At 46.8% G+C, this 20,613-nt stretch overlaps 1 protein-coding gene across 1 annotated transcript; it reads right to left on the bottom strand.

The window, feature by feature from the left end:
- Positions 1–603: 603 nt before the first annotated feature.
- SVOPL (SVOP like) lies at positions 604–17,719 on the bottom strand. The gene is made up of 12 exons (XM_030447748.1): positions 17,648–17,719; positions 17,420–17,544; positions 15,929–15,992; positions 13,804–13,929; positions 12,317–12,445; positions 10,619–10,692; positions 8,872–9,083; positions 6,717–6,828; positions 5,499–5,580; positions 3,928–4,017; positions 3,476–3,589; positions 604–615 (listed from the first exon to the last, which is right to left on the bottom strand). Exons 1-12 carry the CDS (start codon positions 17,717–17,719, stop codon positions 604–606), a joined length of 1,212 nt encoding a protein of 403 aa, XP_030303608.1.
- Positions 17,720–20,613: the final 2,894 nt, after the last annotated feature.

The following is a 20,613-nucleotide window of genomic DNA, read 5'->3' as shown; positions in this document are numbered from 1 at the left end:
ATTTCAAAATGTCTCTGCTTAAATAGTCAGCTGGAAAAAATCTGACTCAACTTGCATTTTGTGGTCCTGAAGGTCGCCCTAAGAATCTTCAGAAATTGCCACCACATTGAGGACTGGGATGTTAAATTTAAATACTTTCACACAGATGATACATTACATGCACACATAGTTGAGGAATGATATTTTGTTTCTCATTGAAAGTACCAGATTCTTACAGCAAAGAAAGATTTTTCTAGTTTTTCTGCGCTCTTTGCCTCAATCTACTGTGAGGGGGCTGCTTTTCCCTCTTTTTTTTTTTTTTTTTTTTCCTGTCTTTTGGTGTATGGAATGGCACTACTAATAGCACTACTAGTAAGGAGTCTCCACGTTGCTTCATGGGACAGGTAGAAAGCATCTTTTTATTGAATAATCAGACAGGGAATGTCCTTGAGAAATTTGCCATTTGACTATACAAACCATTGCTCTTACACTGTTCAGTTGCAATTTTTTTTATAATGGAAATGGTATGGAGAAGCAATCAACATCAAATGCAGCTCACAGGAAATGACAGATTCCAAAGGTTTATTTTTCTTTCCTGCCCAATCCAACATCAAACACTTGCTTTCATTTTACTTGCTAAAAAGGGGGAGAAAAATACATGAAATTAATAAAATGCACATGAATACCCACAGAAATGGATACAGAGGAAAATAATATTAATTTGGTTATGTCCAAAAGGTCTCTCCTCTGACAGGCACCCCACCATGACTGCTTTAAGTTTGGAGTGATGCTGTCCTAATAAACTGAAACAAGTAGATATTCTTTTTAAATATTCTACATTTCACAAAAAGTTACTTATGTTTATCTAGTTGTTTCATATAGACCTTTTAAGGAACACATCTGTTGCCAGGAGCCTGAGGACTGAATATTGCCATGTTAAAAGAGCTTTTACATACTTTTTTTAAAATTCTTGTATGAATTGGATGACTGTTCTGTGTGAGGCCCTTAGACAATACATTGAACAGTTGTGATTCAGCAATCCCTGAATGACCACATACACAAATCCCATCTCTGAGATGACCACAAGGTAAGAATGAATTTAGGATGAGTTTAGGTAAGCTGCATTTAGGATCTAGTGGGGGCTCCTTTGAGGACACAAATAGGTCTGCAGGTCTTTACTTTTCCATTCTTTTGACTTCTGCACATAAAGGCCAGCAGCTGGAGCTTGTAACTTGGTTGTTGCAAGGACTATAGTAATGCTATTAAATCCCCAGGAAAAGGGGGGATGCCATTAAGGAATTATTACACTCCCATTTTCCCATTTATCTTGACCACTCTTAGCAAAGTTAATCCAACTGTAGCTGAATGGAAGCCTTCTTTTTATGTCTAAAGCAGATTTAATGAAGTGTTTTGCTTAGTAATTATTGTAAATCCAACTGTTTGAAGGCCCAAATGGTTCTCTGGCCTCTGCATGGGGCTGAATTTCACCCACAAGGGAAGATTAACTTGCTTTGACCACTTCCTTACTTTAACTTTGATTTTTTTTTCCCTCCAGTCTTTTATAGAATATATATATATATTTAATTACATGAAAAATACAAGCATTTCTAAAAGTCAAGCATTTAAAGAAGCAGGCAATGATTAATATGCTGCTTTTCTGAAAACCCCAAGGTAACTGTCCTATGCACCTAGGGGAAACCTTAGAAGATGAAGTTGAATGTGGGTGTGCACATATGTAATGAGTGTTTCTATAAACGTCTTTATTTCAAAGTCTGAAGCCCACACAAACTAATTTGATCAAACCTGTATCTTGCTCTAGCTCCTAAAGAGCATGGATTATTTTGCCCACAGGCTTCATGTTTATACAGGTAAGACTGCAGAATAATGGGCAGTGTGATGTGGGTGTGCTGCCTGTGTGGTGTGACAATTTCCATGCAGGTGTAGCTGAACAGAGAAATCACAGCACTGCTCACTTCCTCCTGTGATTAAACCAGTGCAACTTGTCCAAGAGAAGCTGAATTTAAGCTTCCTCCTTAATCATTATGTTGAGTTGTTTTGGCCAGTTGCTTTTTAGGAAACACTAGCTGCAAAGGCATCACTGACAGGCTGATGCAGTTGAGGCTTTTGACTTCTAATTTGGTGAAGAACTGGCTTTAGTAGTTGAAGGTATTATTGTATCCACTGTCCTCTCTCCCTAGAGCAGAGGCAGAACAAAATGTGTGCTGGTGAAGCAGCAGCTTCAAGTCAGGACTGGAGATACTTGCAAAGACTGCATGAGCTGCAGCTAAATGTACACCCACATTCAACTTCATCTTCTAAGGTTTCCCCTAGGTGCATAAGACAGTTACCTTGGGGTTTTCAGAAAAGCAGCATATTAATCATTGCCTGCTTCTTTAAATGCTTGACTTTTAGAAATGCTTGTATTTTTCATGTAATTAAATATATATAGATATATATATTCTATAAAAGACTGGAGGGGGAAAAAAAATCAAAGGATATCGAGGTCCTGGAGCAGGTCCAAAGGAGGGCAACTAAGCTGGTGAAGGGACTTAAGCAAATATCCTATGAAGAGAGGCTGAGGGAGCTGGGGCTGTTCAGCCTGGAGAAGAGGAGGCTCAGGGGAGACCTCATCACTCTCTACAACTCCCTGAAAGGAGGTTGGAGCCAGGGGGGGGTTGGTCTCTTTTCCCAGGCAACTCTCAGCAAGACAAGAGGGCACAGTCTCAAGTTGTGCCAGGGGAAGTTTAGGTTGGATATTAGAAAGAATTTCTTTACGGAGAGGTTGATCAGACATTGGAATGGGCTGCCCAGGGAAGTAGTGGATTCTCCATAGCTGGAGATATTTTAAAAGAGACTGGATGTGGCACTCAGTGCCATGGGCTGGTAACTGCAGCAGTAGTGGATCAAGGGTTGGACTTGATGATCTCTGAGGTCCCTTCCAACCCAGTCGATTCTATTCTATGATTCTAAAGTGCTTGCATGAGGTAGCTGGGTCTAGGACAGGCCATCTGGGTTCCTCAATGAGAAGTGAGCATCAGGCAACAGGAGTGAAAGTGCTTTAAGCTGCTGCAACAGCAATGTCCTTTGCTTGCCTCTCAGGCCTTATTTTGGCTTATGAATCCTCAAGGAAGTTTGGTTTGAATTCTGGATGAATCATAACCTACCTGTTTTTAAATAGCATTTAGAACCACAGAATGGGTTGGGTTGGAAGAGACCTTGAAGATCATATAGTTCCAGTCCCCCTGCCATGGGCAAGGACACTTTCCACTAGACCAGTTTGCTCAGAGCCCCATCCAACCTTGAAACACTTCCAGGGAGAGAGTGACCACAACCTCCCTGGTCACCACCCTCGCAGGACAGAATGTGTTCCTAAGGTCTAACCTAAATCTTCCAATTTAAAACCACTACTCCTTGTCCAATCACTACATGCCCTTGTGAAAAGTCCCTCCCTCGCTTTCCTCAGGTACCCAGGAGCTACTGGGGTGGTACAACAAACCTGCAATGCCCTGCCCTTGGTCTCGATGGGCAGCGTGATGGCCGAGATGGCACAGATGACACAAACAGATGAGAACAGGCAGAGGGCCCCAATGAAAGAAGCACTCATAAGAACCTGCAGGAAAAAGAACAGGTCAAATATCTGTTCCAGGAGAGGGGATCTGGCAGCTAGTTAGGAATTTAAGAGTGGACAAAGGGTGACAAACACTGAAGTATGAAAACGTCTTGGGAATCTGAGAGCAGAAAGCTCTGGGGTGAGGTTTGTGCAGAGCTGCATGGGATGAAGACCACAGAAGTGCTCCATGTAAAGATAAGGTAAAAAAACTAATGAGCTGGGGGAAAGTCAGTACTTCAAATTTTTTTTTTTAACTTAGGGGACATCTTTGTATATTTGATAGCAACGATCAGCACAGTGGTCACCGACATTACCAACATTATCAAGTGTGCTCTTACTTGTGAGATAAATGGGGCCACCATGGCTCCAACACGGCACAATGAGCCACTTGTTCCCATCCCCAGGGCTCGCATTGTGGTGGGATAAACCTAAAACAAGCCAGAAAGAAACTTGATTAATGCAACAATGATGGGTGGTATGTGTCCTTTTTTCTTCTTTTTTTCTTCAGAGAAAACTATTATGTTATCAAGGGCAGCTAGTGGGATATGAAAAGAAATAAAAGCTCCTTTGGGTCTCATTTGTGCCATTTTTTTGCCCCAAGTAGTTTTAGGGCAAGTCAATCAAAGCTGGATGTGATTCCCCTGCTGTTTGCTCCTTTCCCCTGTTCCCACCCATTTTCTCCCAGCTGTGATTGGCAGCTCACATCAAAGGCACAGAGGATATGCTGGGTGTTAAAGGAAGAATTCAATTTATATTGCCAGGCCCTGTAGCTGCAAAGCAGGAAAAAAAGGATATTGTCTGCAGCCTTCAAGACTCCCTGTTTATTTGTATCAACAGCATTTTTGTTTAGAAGGAGGAAAAACAGATCCCAATGATCTGTTAACCTGTATAACCCACAAGCTTAGAAGAATGTCCTTTGTGTATTTTCTTTTTACCATCTCCTAAACACCTGTGCCAGTAAAACACTTAAGGATGTGTTTTCCTTCACTTAAGTCCTGTTAATAGATTTTAGCAAGTACACTCATCCTCAGTTTAAATACTTCACTGGGCCAAGCCAATAGAGGCAAGGTAATAAAAGAGGACCCCAGGCATGTGACTGGAAAGGGGATTTCCAAATTTGGGTTTGATCACTGATTACATTGTGAGTGGTATTGGTTTATGATACAGCCTTGAAGCAATGGTCTTCATATCAAGGGTATCCAATTCAGGATTAGTAAAAACCTGGTATTTATTCAAGACTGGTGCATACGTGAATAATACAGTATGCTATTAAAAGATGGGAGCTACTTCTGCCTGCTTTTTATCATTTTCCCCTGTCTGCAAGGCAATGCATTAAACTGCACACAATTGTTTGAAAAAACCCCACATGCAACAAAACAGAACAAAAAAAAGCAAAACACAACAATGCATACTTAACCTCAACCTTTGCAACTCAAGTCTCCAAAGCTGTGGGAAGGACAAGCTCTCTGAACGGATAAAACTATTTGTAGGCAAAACACAGCTTTTTACATGAAGTGGGAAAAAATTTACACACAACCTCAGTCCTTTAAGTGCTGGAAAATGTTTCTTTCAGTAGTAGCCTCTTTTCTGACTTTTCAGGGGTTGTGGAGGGGATATAAAGGGGATACTGAAAGGTGGTGGTACACAGCATTATGAAGAAAAATGTTTTGTAGTGGGTGACCAACAGGAGGCTCATCAGAGCATTCCTCTTCCACATGCTCTTGCCACCTCCAGTTAGTTTTCCCATTCCTTCTCTGATCTTGTATATGAAAACAGTGTCTGGGAAGCAGAGACACTTAGTTCAAGGAAGGTGACTCTGACCAGTCAGTAAATATGGCAGCATTCCTGAGGATAGGCAAATGGTCTTTCATTCCCCCTAGCAGCTTACTGTACCTTCAGGAGGACTCACCTCTGCTGTGTAAATGTAGATGGTGTTGAAGTTGGCTGAAACCAAGGCACGCAGTATGAAGAGAAAACCAATCATGCCTGTGCTGGAGAGAGAAACCCATGGAGAGCAGAGCTGGTGTGGCTGAACAGTGATCAGCAGAGACACAGCCTAACCTGCTCACTCTGCTAAGGCTTGTACCAGCTTAATAATACAAGGAAACCACAAGGAAAAATTGATTCTTGACAAATATAATCTTCACTCCATTGGCAAAGCATGTTTGCCAAGAGGCTACTGCATGTTAGGTTTTTTTCAGGCCTGTGTTAGAGGCTGGAGGGAGCAGTCTGGACAGGACCATAATGGCTCAGGTGATGCCTTTGGCATTACAGTCAGGGCTAGACCTTGCTTTCCAGTCCTCTACAAAATTGTTGCAAGCAAAAATGATGGCCCAGGCTCAGGCTCAGTTTCAGGGAGAGGTAGAAAATAACAGTAATAGCCCCACAGAGGCCGATGTCTTAGTGAGTGACTGTCAGCTTCCTGACAGGGGACTAATTTACCCTAATGACTATTTACAGCCTCCCACTCCAGCTCTCAAATGTTTCAGCCAGCCTCAGTGGCCAGTGGTCAATATGGCCAGCAGCAGGGGTACACACCACTGGCAAGCACTTGTCAGGCTACCAGCCAGTTAGAGGAAACTTCAGCTTGAAGCCATCCTGGTTGCCAGTAGCTGCTGGGCTCTGCCAGCTTGAGAGGGATCTTTTTTGCACATCCTCACAAATCAACCTAAATAATTACAGGACTCATGGTAGTCTTCATGCCATGAGCTCTTCATGAACTGTACAAGTTAGAGGAGGTGTATATAGCATTGCCAATAGTAGAAGAAAGGGGCCAAAAAAGAGGCTGAAAGAAAAATATTACTCCTTTCTGGTAGATGTTGCTCACATAATTTTTAGTTTTCTAGACTGTGCTAGAAAGCAGTTAGCCATATGCTTAGGGGAAGCCTTTTGGCTTCCAGGTCACACAAGTGAGATGCTCTGCACACCATGGCACCAGAGCATCTCCTGCCCCAGCTTTCCCCAGAGGTGCAGGGAGCGAGTCAGAGATGTACAAGAATTACTGTCCTGACCATCTGGTGACCTGAGACTGCCATAGGAACTGCCCTCTGCCCTCAGCACTGCCTGGACCCCTGCCTCCCCCTCCCCACCCCTACAAAAAAGACCCACATGCTGATTTTCAGATTACCTCGAGGTGCAGATATTAAGGAGAAGAAAGAATAAGGCCGTACATCCCATGGTGATGCACAGGCTCAGGCGTCTTCCGAGGAAATTGATGCCAAGAATGTTCAAAGGATTTACTGAAGACAGAAAAGACAACCCATAAAATGTGAGACCACCGAACTGCAATGATTGTCTGTCTTTATAGACTTTAAGTAGCATCCTCAAAAATACCCATTTCCTCAGCACCTACAAAAAACTCTATCAAAGTGCACAAACCCTACTAAATCTCTTCCTATACCCAAATCCTGCAATTTTATCTCTCCATTTTGTTTGTCCTTCCTCTCAGAGGACGGAGCCTTGTAGTGTGGATACAGCAAAAATTTAAAAATTGCCTCTTGAATCAGCAAAAATACATCCAAGCTAGTATGAGGCAGTGCTGGCCTAGTTTACTGTATTAAAACGTAGCAAACTTGAACCCACAAAAGCCTGGCTATGAGGTTTTCTGTTTACTCTGTTTAAAATGCATCACACTTACTTCCATCAGCAGAACCCCAGCTCCACCGGCATAATTTACACTGTTTAAAAAGGTACCAAATTTATTTTCACCAATAAAATCTCATCAACAAACCTCCCCCCCCCCCTTTTTCAGGACTAAAAATGTAAAATGCTAATGATGCTGATAACCACCAGACATCTAATGCAAATTGATAGCAAATACTAGAATTCCAGGAAAACCTGAATACAAAGGGAAGACCCGCAGCTACCAATCTGCAACCTCTGGCAATAATTGATGAAAAGAAGGAACTTGTTACTGCATAAAAAGTCAAAGAAAAAAGGGGAAAATGAGAAACAAAATCAGAGGCGACAGGAGAAGTGAGGAGAGGCAGAAAAGCAGCACCAAGGAGCAGCAGAGCATCCGAGACAGTACTGGGGAGACGACTTTTTCCTCAGATGGTGAAAAAAAAGGCTTAGTTGCTCTCTTTCTTTTCTTAATAGCTCTTTTCTCTGGGGTGATTAAGTTGTTTAAAAACCCTGTTCTGCCTGTTTCTCTCCCACTATTATCTCCTTCTTAAGACTTCTGTCAAAACTGGTGTCATTTTTCCCTGAAATAAACCACTGTAATTTGTTCACACCATAAATCTGGTTACTTCGTAATTTGTAGTACATGCATGAGTAGTGGCTAATATTTCCTCACAAAAAATTATAAAATATTAATAGTTACGGACCATGACAATCCTGTCCTCTGAAATCACCCTGCTGTGCTGCAGCAGGGCACCAGTGCTGGTCCTGTGCCATGTGCAGCCCAGGCCAGGAAGGCACCTGCTGATTGAACACCCCTTTCCTGTGTGGTTTTGCTTCCCAGCCACAAACCAGGGCCCTGAGTGTGCCCTGATTAGCCAGGGGCCAAGCAGGCACCTGGAGACATCACTGGACTGGTCCCATCAGGGGCTGCACGTGCAGGATCCAACACGTGATCGCTTTGAAGTTCAGATGCTGAAACATGAACCAGGGAAAACTTTCACCTCCCCAGGAGTGTTGCAATATTAGACCCACACACAGTGCCAAGTTCTCTCCAGGGTGCCATGTAGGTGTGTTTTGGCCATCCTGCCACCCCCCAGCACCCTGAGGTAGGCTGCACCAGGAAGCATTTTGGTTTTTTGGGGATTCCCTGGGCACTTTTCTGCCCCTTACTACAATGTTCAGCACAGGAACTGTTTCTGAGGTCACCATCTCTTGGGAAGCATGTGTGGTGTATTCAGCTACATCAATCTGATTATTTGCAAGCACTGGTTATTTATGACTTCCCCAAAACTACATGTCTGGGAATTTGGAAAGCCAGACTTGGTTCTGGTAAGTTAGGAGCAATTTCCCCTGGAGTTCAACCAAGCCTGTAGGTACATGCTAACTGCAAAGGAGGTTTTCGGATCAGCAGGGAGCTGTGCTTTTACCAGAAGCTGAATTATCCACCTTTGGAGAAATGCCCTCCCTTGCCACTTGGCACCAGCTCACAGTCTTTGTCCCAGCCCTTCTTTTGATGAGCCTGTGCCTCTCCAGCAATGCCGAGGACATTTCAACTCCTGGCACATCACTAAGTGCAGAGCTCAGAGTTTTGCAGCGAGGAGCTGCTGGTGGTAAGAGAGGAGCAGCAGAGCAGGGAAGGGAGAGGAGGAGGAGGTTACGTGCGATCTCCCCAGCTGTGCTGATGATCATGGTCTGGTAGGCAGAGGGCCCAAACAAGCGGCAGTAGCAGGGGCTGCTGATGCTGCTGCTCTCCTCAGAGTCCCCTCCTGAGCCCTGCCCGGGCGCTGTTGCGGAGCCGCAGACGAGGTCCCGCTCCAGTAGCTCGGCGCTGGCCAGGATGACACCATAATAAGCAAAAGCTATGCCAAGCCTGTGGGGCAGAATGATGCAGTGAGCAGCAGCAGTAGTTGGGAAGGTGGGGAAATAGCACTGCAGCAGGATTTCGGCGGTCTGGGACCCCAGTGAGTACCCCAGCTCTGCCGCACTGCGTGATGGATAGACCCTCCTAGCCTGATCCTAGTGATGAGCCAGGAGCCCACCAATTCACCCCATGCACGGCACACTTCTGTCCATGCAGCTCTCTTCCTCAGAGCAACACAATCCAGCTCGTAGCTCAGCTCCTTGGCTGCCCCTTCGTGCTGCTTCTTGCTCTGCAGCAGGTGACCTGATACTGTCACACAGAACTTGCCTCTTCAGTCCCTTTCCTCTCATTGGGCTGTAGGTGAGTACAGTTCCAAACCATCCCTGTCCCAGGGAGGCCCTGACCAGGGAATCTCAACATCAGCCCCCAATGCTTGCAGTTCCCATGAAGCCACCATCCAGGGTTTTTTTCAGCCCTTATCCTTTCTGCCCAGGGATTTTTGGAAATAATTTTCATTAGATGGCTGGAGAAGCTCACATTGCACCCTGGCTGTCTGTCAGGAACACAGTGTTGGTGATGGCATCCTGACTGTGCCATTATCAAGTAATTCAGTATAAGCTTAATCATAAGCAGGTCGAGATGTAATTTTCACTTTTTTGTCCCCACTGGCAGTTTCAGAAATGAGCAACAGAATCTGGGCTAGGAAATGAGTTGCCTGGGGAATCAGGGGAGGCTCGAAGCATGGGGGGGTGGAATTACAACCCAGAGAACATGACAGTGACTCCTGGGAGGACTAGGAGAGAAAGGAAGATTAAAAAACCAAAAAGAACAATATTTCATAACACTTTTACAAGCTGAGGGGGAAAAGACATAAAAAATTCAAGGCCTGACTTAGCAACATTTTGAGTCAATGAATTCCCACAGATTCATTATTTACACATTTCCATTCCAGACAGCAAAGTCAATGGAACATGTTATACATACAGCTACTGGGAGGATGGCATTTGAAACCCATTCCCCTTCAATCTTAATTTGCCCCAGTCAGTGGCACTGGCAGCAGTTAATGTGTTCCTGTTGGAGACCTGTTTCACAGAGACACTGGTTGGGCTGCAAAGTTGGGGCATTTGTCTTCTTTTCAGGAGAAGATATTCACCCCAAGTAGGGAAGTGGAGTGGCTGGCACATGCTGCAGGCAGGTGTAGACTCCACCCCACCTGCCTGAGCTGCCCTGTCCTGAGAAGGCGCTTGTGGCATCCTGCAGTGTCCTGGATATGCAGACTTTTTTTCTGTCTATGTTAATAGTGACTGGCACAGAGTGTGTGAGGCATGGCTTGAGATCAGGACAAGCCTACAGTGACCCATGTCCAGCCCATCTCCCTCCAGCTGCCAAGGATCTGCAAGCCACTCCCCCAAGAGAGGAGTGGTGCCTTGTAATGTCAGAGTCAATGAGAGACTTCTGCTCCCTGCACATCTGCACATGTTCCAACTGAGAGAGAGAGATGATGAACAAGAGGGAAAAAAAAAAAGAAAAAAAATGGGTATTACCATATGATCCATATCTGCAAAGTGGTTCTGAGGTATTTGGGGTGGATGAGGTCCTTGAATCTTCCTCTCCTTTCCTGAAAATTTATAGAAACAGATGGTTTTAAAAAGGTGTCTTTTATACAGGGGCAAGTGTTCTGCAGCAGTAGTAGGCACCCCAGGCCCCCTGGGCTGACGATGGCACAGACAGACTGATGGATGGTGTAACACAGCACCCCATCAGCCCTCCAGAGAGGAAAGCCCCTCTTTCCAAAGGATACCCATATAGGGGGACTCACTGCAAGGGATGGAAGGGAGGAGAAGAGAACACCCTGAGCACTCCTGGTCCCCACAGGACTCCCCAGCAGTCTGGCCCCAGCATGACCATCACGGTGCTAGAGGGAGAACTGGTTGCTGTTGGGTGGGTGACACTGCTGGAGCTGCTGCCAGCCCCCCCTGCCCCACACCCTAGGGAAAGGGGCCCTACGTCTGCTGCTCTGCCCATGGAGCAAGTTTTTGGCCACGTACATCTTGCTGGTAGCCCTGAAATCCCAGTGAACAGGGAACCAAGCAGGCACGGGGGGGCTTTCCCTGCCCCCCTGATCCCCAAGGGCCAGCAGCTGCCCCTCCACCAAAGGGAAAGGACTCCACAGGGAAGGGTTGGGTTACTTTTTAAAATCTTTTTTACCCCTCATCATCATTTAATCCTGACAAGGTGCACAATGAACAGAACTCCTTCCCACAGCCAGTGTGGGTCTATTACATAAATTAAATTAATCTACAGAGGAGCTTTAATCCTAATTAATTCCAATACAATAGCACCATCTTGCATGAATTGCTAAGTACAGTGTTTGGTTTCTGTGGGACTCAGAGGTCCAAGAAAGGTACTTAAAAGAGTTGGATAATAATTTTGAGTCCCTGGACAACAGTTTTGTTCAATCTTCCTCTCCAAGGGTCAAAGGAGCCACCTGAATCAGTCCTCTCACCCTGTAGTCAGCAGGGTCCAGACTGAGGGTATGGGGAAGCAATCTGGGGGAGTGCCTGGCCCTCAACTCCTCTCCTGCCATGCCTGAAACACTTACAAATGCTTCTGGGCATTTTGGTCCAGTAATGATCAGCTCCTGAGCTGCTCAGCTCTCTACAGGTGGAAATGGTAGTAGCTGTGAAATGGCCTCTCTTGCTTTGACCCTCTCCTATCAGTTCATGGCTCCACACTCAGGGACCTGGAGTACTGGGACATAGGGGATGAGGCTGGACAGGGGCTGGGAGAAGCCTCCGGGAGCAGTGGGTTGAGCCCATGGCAAGGACCATTGCAGCCTGACCAGGCATATCCTTCAGAGGGACCTCAAGGGGCAGGTCCCAGGTCCTAGGGCACAGGGGACACCCCTGGGGGATGAATGGGCAGTAAGGAAGAACGTAGTTTGCTGGAGGCACTTTCTGGGGTAAAAGAAGAAAATGCTTTCTCAGCATGATATTTTTTTCTGAGCAAATGCAAAGAATGTGAGAAACAAGAAAAGTCAATTACATTTTGAGGGACAAGATTACTGCCTTTCCAAAAGAAAAGGGATGTCTTCATCATCACGTTCAGTAGTCATTTGGAAAGAAACGAGGTGAGGAGGGGGAGAGAGGCAGAGTGAGATGTGTTTGGTGGTCCCATTCCCTCCCCCATTCCCACATGCTGGCAGCCCTGCCCGGGATGAAGGTGCCAGGGGCTCATCTCACCTTGGGGGGCTCTGTCAACACCCCCTCAGGCATTGCTGCCCCGTTCATCTTGGCTATCCTCTGCAGGGTGGCCAGGGCTGCTGCCACGTTTCCCGTGGAGACGTTGTACCGCGCCGACTCTGGGATGAACTGGAAGTGAAGTGGTATCAGAGGGTGCCTCTGCACCTCTCTGCCAACACAACCAAGATTAGCACAAAGCACCACCTGAGCTGGAGGAGCCTTTTTTCTATCCTCCTCCATCACCATGCTCTGGGACACTGCTGCGTGTCCCAGCTCCCATGCTGGGGGCTCACCCTGCCCAACAAAACCATTTCTTGGTCCAGCTCTCAAGAGTCTGCTACTGACCCATCTGTGGTGAGCACTTGTGAGAGGTGGAAGTCTAAGATGCAGGTTTAACAAAAACAACCTATAATTGATTGAAATTCTAAAACAGGATGAGGCACATGTGCTTCCAAGCAAAAGTCTTGGAAGATTCAACAAGGTCTTTAAAAAAAGGAATATGTGGATGAAATTTAGAAACAAACCTACTCATCACTAGCATTTGCAGCATTCACCCACACCTGGTTGTCCCTCCAAAGTAAAATATATTTTCATTAAATGATGGCTATGCACAAATATATTGAAATATGGATTTAAAACTAACTTTTAAAGGTATATATACTGACTGTTTTTTATATTCTGGACTAAAAACTCTGGCTACACATTATTTTCTGGCACAAATAATTAGGGTAATGGAACATCAAAGTTATACAGGTGGGCTTTCAGATTGACCCTGCATTTGGCTGTCCAGGTATTACTCCAGATCAACTTGTGCATCTGTTCTGCTGTAGGAGGAGACTTCACAGTCACACAGCTTGCAACAGCCACAGCTTAGCACTGCAGTGCCCACGAGTACCATAAGTAGAGATTTTCCAGATCACTCCCCATAAATATGATGGTCTTCCTGTCAAAGGCTGATATTTCTGAAGCATGAGTAGACCCTAGGGAAGCTGTATTTTCCTCTGGCATTTGCTGTTTGAACACTTCACCAAGGCTTCTTTTGTCAGCCTTAGCAAATGTACAGACTGAAGAGGATGTGCTGTGGCCAGCGTTAGACTGAAGATATTAATTGTGAATTTTTGCACATCCTGTGCACACACTGTAGTCTGTGTTCCTCTCAGTGCCTGGAGCATCCCCATGGTCCCTGGGTACTGCTGGCAGCCTGAACACTGGAGGGCAGCGTGCTGGTGGGCTGCAGCATGGCAGTGAAGCCAGAGGCTTTACAAAGCAAGGCAAAGCCTGGTGACACCTCCTCAGCAGCTGCTCTGCAGCAATGCCCAGGCCATTGGGACCTTCCCAAGCCACCCTCAGGAAAGGACTACAGTGGTGAAAGAAGGACACAAGCAAAGTCCTTCTAATGGATGGTGAAGTGTGACACCTGTTGGTGCCTGGGGAGACATTGGGTTGGGGGTGGTGAAGAAGGGGGTGGGGAAAGGGTCTCTTCCTACCTTGAACACCAGGATGAGCAAGATGCCAGGGATGGAGGCAATTCTGATCAGCCACCGCCAGCCAATGGTTGGGTTCACCACTGATGCCAGGCCAATGATTAACAAGGATCCTGCCAACCAAAAGACCTTTCCAAGGCAAAGGAAGGGGTCAAAACATGAACACATGGCAATGATTTATATTTCTTCCTCCATTTGGTTCCATGGATAGGTGGGGATCTGTGCTGAGGACTGCAGCAATATAAGCAGAGCCATCCTGAAGCTGTCTGAGAATCTGAGCTTGGGTTGTATGAAGGAGGGAAAGACAGACATGGATTTAGGGAGGGATGGCTGAAGAGTCTTAATCAGTTCCAGATGAAAACACCTGCTGTGGCTACCATTGTGCTTGAAGCCAATGGCTGCTTCTCTGCTAACACTCATGTCTTTGAATTTTCCTCTTATCTAAATCTCTGTGAGGAAGCAGCAGGCTTACAAGCACTGAAGGCAAAACGGGGCCAGAGTGCTGCTGCTGGAATTGCTAGGTCTCCAGTGGACCCAATGCAAAGACTCCAATGGAAAATTTGGGCCCCAGTCTGTAAGTTCCTCTCTGGAGTTCACTTGTTGCCATGAGGAGACATGTGCTTTTCCAGGGGACCAACCAAGGGAGCTCAGCCAACACAAAGAACAAATACAGAAAAGCCACAGCAAGTTCATGAGTAATCCGTGGGCAGAAATAACAAATTTCTGGAGAGAAATAGGAAATTGTTCTTTTTTATATGTTTCTAATGACACTTGGTAATGAAGCAATGAGATCAAACAGTCAGTAATTAAAAGCATTCCAGCCACCAAGACCATATACAAACACTTCTGGTTCAACAGCCAGATGAATTCATGTTCTCAATGAGGCATCCACAGATCATTTGTACGTGCAGCAAGTGCCCGCTGCAGAAATCTGGAGTAAGCAACAACCCCAGTCACATTTGCTGTAGTCTTTGCCCAGCAAGTGGCCACAATCCTTCCAGCACATCTCAGGAGTAATTTGGGACTATCTGTGCAAAGCCCTTTGTCATCCCTGAACAGGGACAGGGAGAGGTTTAATCTAGGACCTCATCTGGGCATCACCTTATTAATCACAGAATCATAGAATGATTTGGGCTGGAAGGGACCTTAAAGATCATCTAGTCCCAATCCCTCTGTCAAAGGCAAGGAAACCTCCCACTAGACCAGGTTGCTCAAAGGCCAATCCAACCTGGCCTTGAACACTTCCAGAGAGGAGGCATCCACAACCTCCCTGGACAACCTGTGCCAGTGTCTCGCTACCCTCACATTAAAGAATTTCTTCCTAATGTCTAACCTAAGTCTCCCTTCTGCCAGTTTCAATCCATTACTCCTTGTACCACTACATGCCCTTGTAAAAAGTCCCTCTCCCGTTTTCCTGTAGGCCTCCTTCAGGTACTGAAATGCCACTATAAGATCTACTCAGAGCTTTCTCTTCTCCAGGATGAACAAACTCAACTCTCTCAGCCTGTCTTTATGGAAGAAATGCTCCCTCTCATTATCTTCAAAGCCCTCCAACAGCTCCATGTCTTTCATGTGTGGGGGGGCTCCAGAACTGAACACAGTACTGCAGGTGGGGTTTCAAGAGAGCAGAGTAGAGGGGGAGAATCACCTCCCTCACTTGCTGGACACTCTTCTTTTGATGCAGCTCGGGATAGAGTTCATTTCTGGGCTGCAAGTGCACATTGCTGGCTCATGTTGAGCTTCTCAAGAGAAGAGGGTGACCCCAAGCCAGGAGGGGGATGGTGGTGCTGCTAGTCCCAGGGCTTGCCAGAAAGCCCATCAGCACTGGCCTCATTAGAGCACACAATGGTGTTATTAACATGGCAATCAAGAGGCTGGGTGCCAGCCATCAAAGTCCACATGCAATGTTTGCAGCATCCAATCATTTGGTATTACCTCTTTCCTACAGGCAGCTCCCTGTGTACATCTTTAATGGGACAGATGCTACAGTTCAGTGTGCAGAAAGCAGGCATTTGCTGTGAACATCTTGCAAGAAAGGCTGATGTGATGGAGACTTGGCTTCCCAAAACAGTGGCAAAAATCTCCTGGGTCATGGGGATAGAAGAAACAGTCACATGCTCACTCTTACCTGAGATAAGGGCAACATGTATCCTCGGTATTTGGTGGGCAAGAATTCTGTCTTTATGATCATCCTAGTGAGAAAGGGGGGGAAAAAAAACCAAAAAAGATATACATCAAAAAAGAGATGCTCAACTCAGTCATTGCTGGACATTGCTGTCCCTAGACAGAGCACCAGCCCTCCCCCACCACTGAGTACCCAGAGATGGGGAATCCCTGCTTGGTATGGCTGTCACTTGTGCAGGTACCAAATTACACATCAGGGAGATGCACTGCATGAATCCCCTCCAGGACACAGCTGTAGAGCATAGGCAGGGAAACAGCCTGCACTCTGTGCCCCAGGAAACTTTGGGAAGGTCCTGTGGGGTGACTGAAGTGCCAGCATAGGTGAAGAGTATGTTTGCAGAAGCAGTTTTTAATGACACTTTTCTCATTAAATAAAGAGTCTGTTCTACTTTTTATCAACTCTTGGGGAAGAGCCTGGCCTGGGCACCTCTCTGGCTCACAGACATATGGTGTGCTTCCTTACTTGGAAAGAGGGAATGGTGGGGAGAGATCCATATTATCTCCTTCCATCTTGGCTGTTGAAGTGTCTTATGAAATGTTCAATTTCCTCTGCTCATTAGCAGCCTCTGCAGCAAGGGACCAGGGATTCTCCTCCAAGGGAGGGAGGCCCAGAAGCTCAGCAGATGCTCAACCCTGAAGCAGGTTGCCTTCTCCTCCCAACAGCACCTATCTCTCTCCCATTTGTCCATTCAGAAAAGGGCTCTTTGGTCAATGTGCTTTGGGCTTTCCTGTCTGGGCAGCAATCAGGCTTTGAAGAACCATGGAAGATGCTGAAATGCTGCATTTGTTTTTCTGAGAGGGTCAAAATAAATAGTTTCTTTTGTCATGCTCTTAGAAAAGTGGTTGTTAATATTGAGAACTTCTCCTCTCCCCCTCCACGTTCCCCTTTCCACCCCAACAGAGCAAAAAGTTTCTTTTAAGTGGGAACATTTTACACTGGTTAAAGAAAAAATTGCTGCTTCAGCAGATTTGTTGGGACTTTTTTTACAAGGAAGTAGCCTTTGCTCATCTGTTACCTGTCTAATTGTTTTTATAATATATGTGCTTAATAATCCCTCTGTCACTGCTTTAATGTAAACCAGCTGCCCTCTCTATTCCTGGGGTTGGGAGTTCTTGGGAACTACAATTTAGGCTGATCAACCAGGATTCAGAGAGATTACAGAATGGCATTTTGTTTCAAGGCAGTGAGGGAATTTGCTCCCCTTTTCACTTCCAGCCCCCAAGGAGGCCCCTTCCCAGCCATCTTCTCCAGATCACTGTGCAGGACCAGCATGAGGAAAATCGGGCACCCCACCAGCCTCAGGGAAAAGGAGCCAAAAGGCCTTTCTGGCTGTAATCCTGGGACCTCAGCTCCTCCAGGTCCATGGGCACCTCTGCTAACCACCTCAAGAAGGTCGTCCTTCAGGAGTGAAGGAGGAATGAAGTGTGGCCTTACCCTTGTGCATGGCCCGACACGCCACCGCCCACCATGGCCCGCAGGAACACGAACCAGATGTAGGATGGGGCAAAGGAGGTCAGCAGGGAGAAATAGGCTGCCCAGAGGAAGGAGAGCAGCAGAATCTGCAAAAGGGGAAAAATCAGGGTCATCAAATGACAGGTTCAGCCAGGAGAACAACTCCCATGGTGCCCAGGAAAAGGATGTTCATCCTGATGCTCAACTCACCTTCCAGCGGCCATACCTGTCAGCCAGGAGCCCAAGCACTATGCTGAAGACCATGTAGCCAAAAAACACCATCTATGGAGAAGTGAAACACAGCTCTGGAGGTCCCACTGCCAGCAGCACTGGGCAGCTCCGCTCTTTGAACTCTGGGTGGGTTGAATGCTTCCCACGCAGCATTATGGACTGCATTGCCCAGAGCCACAGGGGAGGTGGCTTTCAGGGACTAACTTCCTCCATATTGGCACTCACTGCTTTAGCTCCCAAAGCTGAGGGATAGGTGGCAAAGACTTGGAATAAGAATATGAAAATGGGGACTTTTTCTGTCATTACAGCTCTGAGCAGGGATATCTGCTCACATCAGCTTGCTTTCTAGTTTTCTGCAGTTGTAGCTGTGGTACTGTTCTTGCCCATGAGAGGAGGCCCAAGGAATTTATTTGATCCACTGGGAAAGGTACTTTACAAAGCCCATGGTGGTGCCCAGGACAACACCCACATAGTGAATTACCTGCATGGGGAGAAAAGAAGCCACTCACCGTTGTCACCAAAGCCACCTGCCAGTCTTGAAGCTGCCACTCACATCGGATGAAAGGGGACACAACAGCTATTAGCATGATCTCCATAGCTTCAGCCACCTTTGGGAACAAGTGTGCATATTAGTGAGAACAGAAGCCCCAAGGAGCTCACAGGGGAGACCCTCAGGCCATCAATCCTGAAGCCATGGCGGTCCCACTGTGTCCAAACAGCTCAGTGAAGCCTCCACAGTAGTCACAGCCCTCTGCCTGATCAGGAAGATGTGAGCACTTGGAAACAAGGAGAGGGGGTAGAAGGTGCAGCAAGAAAGCAGATATCTAAGTACAGATCCAGTCTTCCCAGGTACACAGTGCACTTAGATGCAGCAAGAAAGCAAATATCTTTCTCCCCTCTCTCCTTGTTTCCAAGTGCTCACATCTTCCTGATGTACAAGGTCTTCAAACATCTCTGGAAACAAAGCTGCTTGGTTAGTACCTGGCTGTGAATCTGAGCAATGAAGACGACCTCTTAAAACTGTTCTTGATTAAAAACTTTGTTGTTACATTGGCTGTTTGCCCCAGCAGTTAAGAAATGAGTCTCTAATTTACACACTGCGAGAAGCTTTTATACCTCAGCTGCAGTGATCCTCATGGCTATTGCATCTTTCATAGAATCATAGAATTGGCTGGGTTGGAAGGGACCTCAGAGATCATCAAGTCCAACCCTTGATCCACTACCGCTGCAGTTACCAGACCATGGCACTGAGTGCCACATCCAGTCTCTTTAAATATCTCCAGCTATGGAGAATCCACTACTTCCCTGGGCAGCCCATTCCAATGTCTGATCACCCTCTCAGTAAAGAAATTCTTTCTAATATCCAACCTAAACCTCCCCTGGCACAACTTGAGACCATGCCCTCTTGTCTTGTTGAGAGTTGCCTGGGAAAAGAGACCAACCCCCCCCCTGGCTACACCCTCCTTTCAGGGAGTTGTAGAGAGTGATGAGGTCTCCCCTGAGCCTCCTCTTCTCCAGGCTGAACAGCCCCAGCTCCCTCAGCTTCTCCTCATAGGATATGTGCTTAACTCCCTTCACCAGCTTAGTTGCCCTCCTTTGGACCTGCTCCAGGACCTCAATACCCTTCCTGAACTCAGGGGCCCAGAACTGGACACGGGACTCAAGGTGTGGCCTCACCAGCGCTGAGTACAGGGGCAGAATCACTTCCTTGGACCTGCTGGCTACGCTGTTCCTGATAAAAGCTAGGATGCCATTGGCTTTCTTGGCCACCTGGGCACACTGCTGGCTCATGTTCAGCTTCCTGTCAATCCAGACTCCCAGGTCCCTTTCTGCCTGGCTGCTCTCAGCCACTCTGTGCCCAGCCTGGAGCTCCCCATGGGGTTGTTGTGGCCAAAGTGCAGGACCCGGCACTTGGTCGTGTTAAACCTCATCCCGTTGGAATCAGCCCAACTCTCCAGTCTGTCCAGGTCCCTCTGCAGAGCCCTCCTGCCTTCCAGCTGATCGACACTTCCCCCTAAGCTTAGTGTCATCTGCAAATTTGCTGATGATGGACTCAATCCTCTCATCTAAATCATCAATAAAGATATTGAACAGAACTGGGCCCAACACTGATCCCTGGGGAACACCACTGGTGACCGGCCGCCAACTGGATGCAGCACCATTCAGCACCACTCTCTGGGCCCGGCCCTCCAGCCAGTTCCCAACCCAGCACAGGGTGCTCCTGTCCAAGCTGTGGGCTGACAGCTTTTTCAGGAGGATGCTGTGGGAGACGGAGTCCAAACGCTTTGCTGAAGTCCAGGTCGACCACATCCACAGCCTTCCCCTCATCCACCAGTCGGGTCACCTGATCATAAAAGGAGATCAGGTTGGTCAGGCAGGACCTGCCCTTCCTAAACCCGTGCTGGCTGGGTCTAATTCCTTGTCCATCCTGCAGGTGCTGTGTGATTGCCCTCAGGATGATCTGCTCTATAACCCTGCCAGGCACTGAGGTCAGGCTGATGGGCCTGTAGTTTCCCGGGTCCTCCTTCCGGCCCTTGTTGTGGATTGGCGTGACATTCGCCAACTTCCAATCATCTGGGATGTCCCCAGTGAGCCAGGACTGTTGGTAGATGATAGAGAGAGGCTTGGCGAGCTCTTCTGCAAGCTCCCTCATCACCCTTGGGTGGGTCCCATCTGGTCCCATAGACCTGTGGGGATCCAAGCAGCTCAATAGGTCACTGAATCTTTCCTTCTGGATTATAGGGGGGCTGTTTAGATTCTTGTCACCTTCTACAAGTTCCAGAATCCAGCTGTCCTCAGGATAATCTCTCTTACTGTTGAAAACCGAGGCAAAGAAGGTGTTAAATACCTCGGCCTTTTCTTCATCTTTGACAACTATATTCCCGCTCATGTCCAGTAAAGAATGGATGTTTTCCTTGCACTTCCTTTTGCCATTAATGTATCTG

Source organism: Calypte anna, chromosome 1 (assembly GCF_003957555.1).
Source record: "Calypte anna isolate BGI_N300 chromosome 1, bCalAnn1_v1.p, whole genome shotgun sequence".
In the NCBI taxonomy this organism is placed as follows: domain Eukaryota; kingdom Metazoa; phylum Chordata; class Aves; order Apodiformes; family Trochilidae; genus Calypte; species Calypte anna.
The sequence above is the reverse complement of the archived record's forward strand: the minus strand, read 5'-3'. Positions and strand labels throughout refer to the sequence as shown.

Bases quoted from the DNA above. Each gene is read 5' to 3' on its own strand.
- SVOPL (XM_030447748.1), bottom strand. From the start codon at position 17,719: ATGGTGTTTTTTGGCTACATGGTCTTCAGCATAGTGCTTGGGCTCCTG. The intron at 6,829-8,871 runs GTAACCTCCTCC...TTCTGTCTTCAG, and splicing joins CACAGCTGGGGAGATCGCAC to TAAATCCTTTGAACATTCTT. The intron at 5,581-6,716 runs GTAATCTGAAAA...TTCTCTCTCCAG, and splicing joins CTTAATATCTGCACCTCGAG to CACAGGCATGATTGGTTTTC.